Source organism: Notothenia coriiceps, unplaced genomic scaffold (genome assembly GCF_000735185.1).
Source record: "Notothenia coriiceps isolate Sejong01 unplaced genomic scaffold, NC01 NC01_scaffold00030434, whole genome shotgun sequence".
Classification (NCBI taxonomy): domain Eukaryota; kingdom Metazoa; phylum Chordata; class Actinopteri; order Perciformes; family Nototheniidae; genus Notothenia; species Notothenia coriiceps.
In genome coordinates this window covers 50,415-63,916 of record NW_011363135.1, presented here as the reverse complement: position 1 = coordinate 63,916, position 13,502 = coordinate 50,415, and the positions used below count along the sequence as shown (strand labels likewise).

The window sequence follows — 13,502 nt, the reverse complement described above, 5'->3', positions numbered from 1 at the left end:
ATTCAATAGTAAAGGGGTTTAACGTTAGTGGCAGGTTGTGTGTGAGAGAGAATAAATAAGACAGCCCAATATTTTAATAAAAATCGATAATTTTTTTTCGCATATTTCGCAACTTCCCGCAGTTTCACCGCATAAAATCACATAAAACCCTGCATGTTTAATCGCATAATCAAGGATTTTAGCCCGCATAATCAAGGAATTTAGCCCGCATAATCAAGGATTTTTGTCCGCGTTTTTCTGGAGGGTCTAACTAACATGTGTAGCATGGTCGAGCTGTAGATTTTGCACTAACTTAAGTTTTTCAGAAGTTCTCTAAGATGTTGTAGAAATGTTGTATTCTGCAGTTTTCTACAGTGTATTGTCAACATGTTTTTCATAATGGCTGAAAAAGACCCATGAATGTGAAACATTTTTTTAATTATATTTTCTCTCTACCCTCCCTCGCTGTTTCCCCTGACAGAGGGAGCTAATGAGAATGATGACGGCTCAAAGGTCGTTCCTGACTACAGCCAGCTCAGAGTGCCCTCGGCAAAAACACTCGCTACTCTGGAAGATTTCAATACCAGGCTCTATATTGGAACAGAGGTAAACATTCCTACCAATATAATCAGCAACAGCGAGCAGTATTTAACTTCGCTACAACAGTGAGCTGCTGGATGAGCTTTAAAACAAAGCTAAGGGGAAAAAAGGTTGATGCAGGTCGACCCCATGTTGATAACATGTCACATAATGTGAATATCTTTCCTACCAGGATGGGGAGATTATTTACACCGACTGGAAACTGGTGAAGGACGACTCTGGGAGGCAGCAGAGTAAGTCAGTTTAAAGAGGATTAATTATATTTATGTATGTTCATGTTGACTTATGTCTATTCTTCAAAGGAGACCAGGATGTGGTTTGTTACACTAAAGTTGAGGTATCATCAAAGTCATGAAAAACTATGGATTTAAAAACAATTCTGCCAAAGTTATAAAAGAAAGATGTCGTCAGAGTAGTCATGACAGCCATGCTGAATCCGAATCCGAATCAGAATACCTTTATTAGTCCCACAGAGGGGACATTTACATTGTTACAGCGGAAAAGAGCCAAAGACAGCTTAAGGTTACCTAAGATTTAACAACAGGGGGTGTTACTGGTGAATGTACTCGCCCTGTACCAAGAGGACACAGGTGGGTAAATGTTGCATGTATTGCCCTGTTGCTCCTGTGGAAGCGTCACCCTGTCACCCCCTTCTCTTCCTCTCTCTCCTCTCTCAGGTGCCAAGCCCCTCCACTGCTTTAGAACCCATCACTGGCTGGTGAACACGGTACAGAGGTCGCCCTTCTACAAAGACATTATTTTGACAATGGGAAGCTGGAACTTCGCCATCTGGAAGGAGGGAGTCATGGTAACAACACCTGTCGCCTCAACTGCAGTAGCAGAAAATGTTGCAACCAGTTAAAATCATAACCTCTTACTTGATTTAATTGGGAAAAAATGGAATCATCACTAAATATGAAAGTTATTCCAGTCTTTTAACCCATAGTATTCTTCAATCCATCAATTAAAAACATGGTTCACTGAGAACTACACCTGCACACACTAGTCTGTGTTGGATATGGTGTGTGTGTGTTACATGTTGTGATCGTGGATGTTGCCCCTCGTTTCTGCTGTGTGATTGCGATGTGCTATATGTGACATGTATGTAGTAACGTGTGCTGTTTGCATTGTATCGTTCTCTATTATCCTTTCGCCTCGATCTACTTGTCTTTCATCCTTTCTTTATAACTGATGCTGTTGATGTATTGTGATTTTAAAAAGGTGTATATTATCATCTGGCCGGGGACAACAGCTGATATTAGCAATGTTGGCTAAAGCTGCCCCATTTACTGTTACCAGGACACTATAAGCAAATCAACTAAATCATATCATGATGTAAAGAAAGTATATCTTTTGAAAATGATAACACAACAGGTTAATTGCATTTTAAACCTACTAACTCTTGTTTTCTCCGACATCCAGGAAGGCCCCATCGTCACGTCCCCGAGCTCTGAGCAGGTGTGCACAGCTGGATGTTGGTCCCCGTCCCGGCCAGCTGTTTTCTTCATCGGGAAAGATGACGGCAGCATCGAGGTGTGGAACCTGCTGGAGAAGACCGGTGAACCTTTGCAGGTCCACGCTCACATCACTGATGCCAAGATCACCTGCATCAAACCCTGGACCGCCTCCTGTGAGTCCTCCGCCTCTTTCAACACAGGAGTTAGCATATGTGTCAATGGGAAAATACTATTTAAACCTAAATGGCAATAAAGGGTGGTGAATTGAGCGCGCTGCTACAAATGCTAAAAATATATAGATTTCTCTTTTGGTTTTTCCCCCTGCTATTCAGAGTGCTTTACATATGACTGACAAGCTTATAAGACAAACAAAGACAATAGAACAATTTGAGACTACTGCACATGAGAGAAAGAAATCAGAAAAAAACAATAGAAAATATTAAATTATCTTAAATACAATGACATATCCAATTTGGAATATGAAGGAGTAAAACCTTTTAAAACACAAATACAATCAAATAAATGAATAAATCTAATAAACAATGTGAAATCCCATAAACTCTGCTGTTCACCCCACTATGCTGCTCAGATACAGACGGTTTTATTTATGTTTTCATAGCCTTGGTTCCTTGAGATAGTTTGAGCCATAGAGTTTATTCACTCTATTTCTTTTTCTTAGCCAAGCAGCACTTCCTGGCGGTGACTGACGACCTTGGGATGGTTCGTGTTTTGGAAATCCCAAAGACCCTCTACGCTCCGTCCAGGAGTGAGGTAAGACAGTCCAGCCACCTCCTACTCACAGTGTGTACCCCTCGCTTTAAAAAACACGTTTAGGCTGTCTACTTCATTATTATGTTGGGATAAAAATGTACCATTGTTCAAAATAGAGATAACAAATCCAGCTCTGCAACATACTGTTTCAAAACAATGAATTATTATTGATTATTACTGAATCTATTGTCGATAGATTCAGTGAAGACATGCAGGTTCAATAGTAACCAAACTGCTGAGCTGTGCCTTTCTTTGTGTGCAGAATTTGAGTGTGAAGAAGTACTTCAAGCTGGAGGAGGACAGGTTAAAGGATTTTATAAAGAGGGATGAGCTGTGGGCGAAACAGAAGAAGGAAGCAGAGGAGCTCAAGAAGAAAATGGTGAGTTGTGATGTCTGGTTGTTTTAGTAGCCTTGAGTTCTACCTCGTGTCCCCAGCTACACCGTGACCTCACTGACAGCCGCTCTGAATGTACACTGATCTTTCAGAGGCTTCCTCAATTCTAAGTGTATCCACAAATTCAAAGTTGATGCTGAGAGAGCTTGGGGCCATCTCTCTGTCACTCTCCTATTCTCTTTCCCTCTCCCTCCCCTCATGTTTAATTCAGTCTGATCGTTATTTGATCCTGGGCCCCGGGGAGAGAAAAGTTACTGACAGTGACTGGCAGTCTGTCTGCTAACCATAGAAGATACTTCTTTTAGTGGCAAAAGGTTCTTATCTTTGACTGAACAAAGGTGAAGTTTGCTGATAATTCATCACTCACTGTTAAGGAAAGTAAAAAGAAAAACATTAAGGAAAATAAGCTGAAAGATTTTGCATTATAAGACAGTATTTTGATTTTACCTAATTAAAAACTTCCTAAGGACACATTTAAAATAATATATTATTACTCATTTGATCAATCTAAATTGAAAGACCAATATTTGAAGTGTTTTGTGAAGCCTTTACTTTTTCACATTAAGGAAAAAGTTAATTTTTCAGGAAATGTCAATATTTTCATTAATTAATAACAAAAACAAGAATCCAAGTCAAAACCAAACAAGTTAGCTTTCAAGTTACTTTCTTTACATTTTTCAGATTCAAAGACAATTAAATATCAGACCTTCTGTAGGGAGAACTACCATTTGCCACATAGTGTTTATGACTGTAATTCTTTTCTCCAGGATCCTTACAAGCCGGTCAAATCTCCGACAGAGAATGACGAGGAGAACATGAAGGAGTATAATGTTCACCTGGAGCTGGAGGAGAGCGTCCTGAAGGGCCTGGGCCTGTGGACCGCTCCTGCCGACACGGAAGATACATGATATCCCACGCATTTACACACATCTGCACGGACTGCATTTATACAGAAACATGGTTTATTCTTTTAATTTATATCTTCATCAAAATTGTTAACCTAAACAGATTCTTGTAATATTAAAAACATTTGCAGTTTTTATCAGGAATGTCTTTTGCAACCTCTACTGTACAATTTTTATTGAAATATGATCTATTTGAAAACTATGAGGGCAGTGAACATAAAATGGATTCTTCCATTGACATTCAGAACCTTTTCTGGGTTGGCACTTCAGAGTCAAACATGGATTTGTTTTCCTCCACCCTTCTAAGATCTAGTTACTGGGTAATGCCATCCATTTGCCCGTTCTTCACCAACGCTCCCCGGGGAAACAGTCTGGAATATCTCAAGGATCTGACCTTGACAGGAAGTCGTTTTATGGCTCTTTAATTTCATGATTTGTATCTGTTGTTGTTGAAAACTCCTCTAGTGTAACATTCATTTGGCATGGCTCATCTTGTGTAGTATTAAGAAGGAATTTAAAGTCACAGACCACAAACCCTTATTGCATACAGACTCATCCCGAACCATAACCTATAAATAACCCTCTGGGGGCTCAGTTCTACAGCTTGTGGCTTCACTCAGTCAACAGTTCACACAGCATCTACCTGAACGTGTTGCAGTGGGCCTGGCTGGATTGTAAAAGTAATAAGCAAGAAAATACCAAAAGATTCTGTAAATTATCCATTATTTTTTTATTCAGAAAACCATGACTTGAACACATTGTTAAAGCTGCAATAGTCAGTATTTTGACATAAACAATGGATGTAATCACTCTGTGTCAAATGACTTATTTGGAACTACACACCCACAGAGGATTTTCATCTGACTCTGCAGCTCCCATTTAGTTTCTTTTAGCTAATATTTACATATTTTACAGGCCACTTTTTTGTACAACTTCTCTGTTTGGTTCAAGTCTGACCTGGCATGTTTTCAGTCACAGCAGATGGAGGTCTCTATTAACAGAATAGATAATAAGCTCTCTACACTACCGGCTCAGCAACCAGTTCCTGACGGACTCGTTTCGAAAGTGCAAATGAAAGCTGTTCTGTATCTGCTTAATATTTGCTGATATGTTCAGCATAACAACTTGAAAATATGATAGATTGTGTTGTTGCCCTTGTAACGTCATCATCTAAACACTGGTCACATGTATCTTCTTGTAGATGTGAAGATGTCTGCATCATTCCTTGAAGTGTATCCATATTACATGTATGGATTGTTGTCTTATACATCTTTTCATTTTAGAATCAGTAGCTGCACCTGCTTATTCAATATGGTGCTGCCCAACCCAACCCCGGCTTGGCTGTTCTGACATTACAGGGTGCTGCATCTGAACGAGTGGCCATAACATTTGCTCAGCATCTGGAAAAAAAACGGTGGTGTCATTCATTTCAGTTCTCACCAAAACATTTAATTATTTTCTTTTTATTAATTATTTTCCAACACTTCTGAGGACGCTGTTTCACTGCTGTGTGTCACAACAACTACCTCTCCAGCCCTCTGTACTCTATTAGTTTCTGTCCTTCATCTGAGTCCACCTCAGGTGAAGAGCAGCTCACCAAACCTATAGGCGCTACTGACAGTCGGTGTCCTGCCAGAAAGGAGACTGGAGGGACACGGAGAGGGGGGTCCGTGCATAATATTGGGCAGCTTTCTATTGCCAGGTTTTCACACTGCATCTGAGATGCCTCCGAAGGAAAGAGAGAGGATTGCGATAAACAACAGTAATTTAAATCGTTGAATGACGGGCGAGAGAGAAGACAAAGAAGAAGAAGAAAAAAAAAGAAGCTGATTCCCCTCAAGAGAAGTGAGCTGGGGTCGACTTCAATCTGGCCATGACCCATCCACGAGGACGGTCCTGTCACGGAGCAGAGGGGTTGGAGGATGGGGAAGAATGGGCTGATGTTAGGGTGCACAGTTGCAGGCGTCCATATGGCTTCTGAGGCACCAATATAAGGCCTGGGTGACAAAAGGGGCCTCTGCTCTCCAGTCGTCCCCTCCTCAACCCACTCTGGGAATTCTGTTTTGCAGTTGCTCTCTCCTCTCCGGAGCCTCTCACTTTCTTCCAGGCCGACTCAGGAATGTGCCTTCTGCAAACCAACACACACACAGGGAGTGTCCTCACCCTCGCTGGTTAGTTATTATTGTACTGGCTGATGCAAAGAATGTTGTGCAATTTAGTAAGCTTGCATGCAACATAAACACCCGTGGCATTTGGGGCTCCACAGATAAATGCAGAGAGCTTTGCAGGGTTAAGCTCCACTCACACTTCTTTAATGTTTTGGACAATGGGAAACACTACAGCAATAAACCCAGTGAACCCCCACCCCCTGGCATTAAGGGTATTCATGATGTCAGATTGTCCTCGGTTGATTTCTTTATCTATAAGTCTAAGAGATTTCCCAAACATAAAAAGATGAAAATAAATCCTTAACTAAGGGGGGTGTCTATAGCCTGCAATCCAATTTGTATCACCAATTATTTAAAGTTTTCAAGCCAGATCCTGGGAAACAATGTGAGCAGGTGCTGGGCAGGAGGGGCTGTAAATCTGGCCTGGCGAATTAAGCCATTGCCTTGGCATTGTTCTGGTTGGCCTCTTAGCCGCTCCTGCTGGGGTGGGTGTTAGGTGGGGTGGGGTGGAGTGAGGGTCTGCTGCCTAAATCCCCCAACATGGGGGCACCCTGCACATTTCACACAGTCAACCAAGTTGGATTGCAGATTTAGACAGTGAAACACAATCTGTCACGCTGGAGAAGGAACAGGTGGTTGCCTCTGAGAAAAATATTGTTTAGATATGTTTCTAATTGTTGTTGTCTCCATCAGAACAACACATGTGCATCTAGTTAGCATCAAAAAGCATTTCCTCAGCATCTCTTTAAACTCAAAGCAGCCGCTGAGTTGCTAAAATTATCCCCGGTTAACTCCTCAGGATATGTTTTGATCGCTGTAAACCGTAAACGCCGTTCTTTTTTGTGGGTAGGTTTCATTAGTTGACCCTTGACCTAATAAGCGATCAGGTGACCAGGGTATTGCTGTGGAATGTTCCCTCTTGACTTTTCATTTTCTAATTTCAAAGCTCTCAACAGTTTGGATTCTTGTGATTTCTACCAGCCCCGAACCAACTTACACAACTGTGTGTGTGTGTGTGTGTGTGTGTGTGTGTGTGTGTGTGTGTGTGTGTGTGTGTGTGTGTGTGTGTGTGTGTGTGTGTGTGTAAAAAAAAGAAAGAGAGAGAGAGTGTTGACATGAGTATGTCCAGTGTGCAGTCAAGAATAGAACATGTAACAGTACAGCTTGAGAAAAATAGACTTGACTCAAAGTCGACTTACTATTTTTTTCTTTTGAGTAATGAACAATATCTCACAGTGATTATTTGTTTTCTGAGAAATTATATAACATTGTGATGTGGTAAGGAGCTCAGGAAAAAAATCCAGCAAGCAGACATTTGCTTAACATTATTTAGTCAGACTGTAAAATAAGGACTCTCTAAAGAGCTTGGTGCTTTACACATGCTGCATCTACAGTTGACTGCCACATAATAAGATAATAAGTAAACCTTGAGTCAAGATTATTTTGTCTAGTAGTATTTCCAAGGTAAGGAAACTAACTCTCATGCTTACTATAGCAACGTCTCTTCCTATCTTTGACTACAATTTAGAAAGGTATTCTTTTGAAGTGCTGTTCTTTTGTAAAGTGTTTCTTAAGCTCTAGTACAAAAATAAAGTCTGTTATTATTGAGGAAGGACTTCCTCACAGGCAGGGGATTCTCACTCAAGCTGTGCCAGCCAGCATAACTGACTGATGCTCCGCCACCTGATCCACATCAAAAGAAAGCCCTTCAGTGAGGAATTATTAATAACATTTTTACCAGAGGATTTCAGATTAAGGTGCACATTGGAAAGTGTATAATTTAGCATCTGGGCATAAACCCAGACCAGGATGTAGAATCTTCAGAGTACGATCTGTCATCTGAACTATCAGTCTTTATGTCAACATACAAAAAACCCTTTAGGCTTCTATGGAAACTTTAAAATGTATTTTTAAAATACTTTCATCTGTGAAGAGAACAGAAAAACAGACACAAAATGAAAGGTACAGTAGGCCTACTGTTAATCAAAGCAAAAAATGTACTTAACATTGCTTTCATGAAGTTAATTTGTCTGTAGGAGGTTCACACATAAATGCTCAGTATGAATTGCTATAACTTGTTGGATTTCTTTCTAGAACAAATAGTTCCACATTTGTGGACCTATTTGCTATTTAATTAGAAAATCATCAACACACCTGTATCTGTTTGTCGGCAATGAGGCCACCACCAGCAGCCAGTTAGCTTAGCTTAGTTTAGCTCAGCTCAAAGACTGGAGATAGGGAAACCGAGTCTGAAATAGTCCGGCACATAATCCCTGCGTCATTTTGACACTTCAGATTATGTATAGTTTACATAACAAGTTGTAAATGAGCTTTAGAAGTGTGAGAAAGTGAATGTTGCCAGCTTTGGGTATGCTAGCTGTTAACCCTTTTCCAGCCTTTATGATTAGTTAACAATCTGCCAGAGTGAATTATAATATACATGATAGTGGTATCAATCTTTTTATTTAAGTTTAGGTCTTATACAAATTGAAAACTACAAGCTATGAAAATAAACATATTTACTTGAAAGATGGAACTATTTCTTCATAAAATGTGGATATCGTCGCTAGTACTCAGCATCAAGGAGACTTCTCGAGCAGCAGGCAAACTAAGTTTTACTGCTGACAGCTGGAGAGTGCTCTGCTGACAGAAGGCAGGCGATAGCATACACTAAAATACCCACTGTGTCACTCCACTTCCTCTGCGGGGAACAAAGTTATCCCCGTGCCTCATTTCAGCATGATGTTATTGGCTGGTTGGAGGGTGAATCGCTACAAAAGGTACGCCACCTGCAAGTTTATCAAACCACGGAGGCCCAAATCTTCTCATTGAGACCGACCACAGCTGCTGTCAAGGCCTCTTTTCAGTCTCACCTTTCACATTTTCCTCTTCTATCAAGCGGAGCAAACCCTCACCCTGTCCTTGCGGTGAAAGGAGATTGCTCTCGTCTGGAGGAGCAGGAGGGGGAGAGGTGATGAGCAGCTTACTTCTAGGAGGGATTAGCCTTATTAAAATGAAATAGTCTAGTCCTGAGTGACAGAGCAATGGAGGTGGAGGAGGGATGAGGCAGGGAGGGCGGAGGAGAGGGTCTACGGTGTGTGAGGCCCGGCCCTGCAGGATCTGAGGCACCGCTCCTCTGTGTTCTCCTTCCCTCCATTCTTCACTTCCACCTCTCACTCTCTCCACATCTCCCCCCCCCCTCCCCCCCTTTCCTCTGGACTGCTCTCTCATCATCACCGCGGTCCAGAACAGGCAGATCTGTCAGCGGTGCGTCAAGATATCTACCCCGAGGCCCTCAGATGAGCTGCCAAGTACAGGGGCTGGACTGTAGTGGAACAAAAGACCCCCAAAAAAACACATCAGAAAAGCTGGGACCTTGGTAATGTGTTTAATAGCCCTCCCATTGAAGGACACTGCATCTATGGAATGTGTGCCCAGGGTCACAGCGTAAAGTTTCCCAGCAATTACCCAGGCTTAGCTCACCATGCATGTTTATAAGGAGTGAATGGGGAGTATGCACTGCAGAACATTTACCGAGCTGAGCCTCTTAGAACACGTCCAATGAAAGACATGCAAAAGGCTTGAATGTGGTTGTAATTGGTACCTAATGACATGTATACCGTGGTAATCCTTGTTATGTGCGTGAAGCCCCATGAATCAGAAGAGGAGAGTGCACAACATGTGTGTGTCAGGAGGAAGCTGATGAGTGGAAGCAGGTGTTTTCAATTGCCTAGTTAACTAATGGAGGTCAAAAGGTCTTCAAGTGTATCAGAATTAACACAATGACAATACAGGTTTATGCTTCTACACACACACATGCATTTTAAATTGATTTGTATTATTTTGAGACACAACACATACTTGATACTATTTATAGGTAAAAGCTGGAGCTAAGACAGCAAACATATCTTGATATTGAAAGTTCATTGGAAACAGTAAGGCTTATACACAGCTCAACATAAGTACTGTATGCACAGGTGACCCTTGTTTCCTTAGGATGTGATTCCTGCCGCACACTCTGTGTTGTTTGCCTTAATAGTTTTAACAAAATGAATCTTTATACATCGTTTTAGTTTGATGTCACCAACTTCTTCACTTGAATGTCACATGGACGATTTTAAATGTCTGCTTTGATGTCTCATCACTCCTTGGGTAAGGTACTCGCAGGGGCAATTGCTCCAACCTTTCGTTTTTAGTGTCACAGGTAACACGGTACCAAAACAGAAGTCGGAAACATCGGCGGTGTGTTTTTGTGGTTGACTCGTTGACTTGTTGACTCGCCGCCATGATGCTGACTCAAAGGTCAGTAGAGATTTAGGGAGTATAGCAGTGTACTACGAAGCCAGATTAATTGGTTAGGAAGTTATGTTGAGACCAAAGCCAGTGTTTAAGTTGTCTCTCTTTTAAACTTTTAAAACACCAAAAGCCTCCTTTTATGCAAACAAAAGACAGGTGAAAACCACTTTTGTATTATGTGGTATCTCGACTACAGGTTTGGGTTTTTTCAGCTAAATCAAAGAAACCCTGGCTCCTTTAATCTTGCGTCATAGTAAACCCCACAAGCGAAGAAGGGGAGAAAAGGTCTTGTTTCACATGCATATCGCTGTCAAGGATGTTTACCAGAAGAAACCCATATCTCCCGACACTCGCAAATTAGAAATGAACCAAAGTTTAGTTCAGTTCACTGAGTTCAGTATACTCCAGATAGACGGCTTAATATCAAGTGACTATCTAAACAGGCCCTGTTGATATTATGTCTGCCTCTGTCTTTATGGGATTTCACTCTTGCTTTATTAGGACTGAGATAACTCCTTTGAAAGTCAAACATGGAGGAAGAACCTTTAAAATGGACACCTGACACTGAGTGGAGATATTAAAAGATTAAAATGTTGAACAAATATATTGCAGGTTGATTGAATCCTATTTCATCATGAAAAAAGAGCAAAAACAACTTTTCACTGACAGAGACATAATTACCTGTGTTTATAATTACATACATTTTTTAACTGTCACTTAAATATTTGGCTCCATCTCCCAAAATTCCAGTCTGAGTGTTTATCAGGCAGTTTTTTCTTTACTTCAGTTGGGATATAAAACAGGGCTTGAGGGTGCAGGAAGGTATGCATACATTCTGTACCCTAGAGCTTCTCATACCTGTTGAAGGGAGCCATAAAAACATGATATGAACCTACAGTAGTTACATCAAACAAGACTTAAAACCATTAAGTGATGAAAGGCCCGCGGCTGCTTAAGACGTCTTAATGCTAGCTGCCAGAGATATGAATCACTTGAAGTGGAGTCTCATGGGCGCAGTGTTCATGGTCCGGATTTTAGATCTAATTTTGGAAACATACTTAAAATAATATTTAACTGTTTCAGCACACTGCTTTGGAGTGTACCAGTGGAACACTAGTTCTAAGTTAATTGCATATATCTCACAAGAGCTCCTGGTAATGTTTATATTTTATTTTTGGAGCCACAGTGAAAGTGCAGCCTTGGATTTTTACTGGACAGCTAAATGCAGCTGCATCCTGGGAATGTCCCTGAAGCTGGAAGTCGTTCTGGGAGATTCCCACAAGCCAACAAGGGCAATTCCCCGACTTATTTATCTGTTCTCCACTGAGGCTGGGTTACAATGCTCCCACAGCAAGGAGATGAAAAAAACACAAAATAACACAGAGTCCGGTTTCCTGAAGTTAAGGTCAGATTTTCCCCAATTAAACAAAGATAATGTTTATAATAGTTTGGGTAAATGCGGCTGCAGTGTCAAGTCATTTCAACAAAAGTGTTATGATTTCTAAGCCACATGCAGAATACCAGGTGTTTTTTTTAAATACTGTCATAATAGTTTTTTAAAGAATGAATTCCAGGTTTGTCAGTTGTGTGTAGGGGTCAGAAAATATCAACTGTTCTATAAAAATATATATTTCTGACTGCAAATCATGATATTTTAGTACATTTTTGCACATAAAGTATTTTCTTTGTTTAGACAGCAGAACAATCAGATCGGTGAAAGATTAGTTTGAATGGCCTTTAAATCTGTTCATTCAAGGTGATATTGTGACATAAACCTTGCGGTTTTGTGGAAAATGTACTGTTAATTAATTAAATAAAAAGGAAATGTCTTTGAGATTAATGCTTTATTTCTTTTTTGGAAATTAACATCTTAATCAAATGATGGAATTTGTTTCCGTGTTAAAAAAGACCAACATTTCATGTGAATGTAAAATAATATACTTTATTATGACCATACATTTCTCAGGATCAACACAAAGTACTTTTCTGTTTTGTTTAGTGATGCTTTTTATGTGAAATCTTCTCTCCAAAGGACAAAGATGACAAGACAGAAACCCTCTAAAGTGTAACACAAAATTGAAATGATGCAGGTGCTTGCTGAAATATTCTCTAAAAGAGGGGTAAGATATTTGGAAGATGCGAAGACAGACAGGAAGAGTACCTAATGTGAAGCCACAGCTAAGGAGAAACTGTGAGTGTAAGTCTTTGAGCATCATTGAGAATGATTATTCATAAAAACATAATGGATCTTTAAAGTGTCTGCAATACTAAATCATTATCAGCATCTGAATAATAGACCCTCCAGAAAAACGCGATTCTGCGATCGCAGAATTTACCGCATAATCAGCAAAATGGCGCAGATTTTTAAAATTGCGTTATTTATCCAAAGGCCGCATAAACCCCCGCATTTTTCCACACAAAATTGAGGGGGAAAAAAGTTAACTCGTCTTGACGTGACGTCATCAGCTCGCGCATCACAGAATGTAAACAACAGTGTGAACGTGTGGAGCTCACACGATAGAGAAAACACCAAGATGAAAAAATCTAATCCATCTCATTTACCGACGAACATTTCAACTAAAGACCGGGCAAAAAGTGGAGGGAAACTATTCTGCACCCCGTGCAACCGTGTGTTGGAGCATAAGAGAAAATCGACGGTGACGACCCACTTTGATTCATTCAAACATTCGAAAATGCTTTCTGCTGCTGCGGACAAGAAAGCCAAACGACTCACGCTCACCGAGGCATCAACCTCCAAAACCCGTTCGAGGGCTACAAGAAACGAAGTGAGTAGCCTACAAGATTGAAGCTGGTCAGATAACGAACGAGTAAATGAAAACAGAATGAGGCGGAGAAGTGTGTGTGTGTGTGTGTGTGTGAGATTAAAATAGCCCAATTGCTTTTACAATAAGTAAGACTGCCAAAGGCACAC

General features: G+C 40.6%; 1 protein-coding gene across 1 annotated transcript; it reads left to right on the top strand.

The window, feature by feature from the left end:
* Positions 1-460: 460 nt before the first annotated feature.
* Positions 461-4,241, top strand: LOC104959548 (WD repeat-containing protein 63-like; the record flags this gene model as incomplete). The annotated part of the gene is made up of 7 exons (XM_010787453.1): positions 461-585; positions 752-812; positions 1,257-1,387; positions 2,002-2,209; positions 2,716-2,807; positions 3,070-3,186; positions 3,969-4,241. Coding segments are annotated over 7 exons (875 nt in total), but the record flags the coding sequence as incomplete, so codon positions are not given.
* Positions 4,242-13,502: the final 9,261 nt, after the last annotated feature.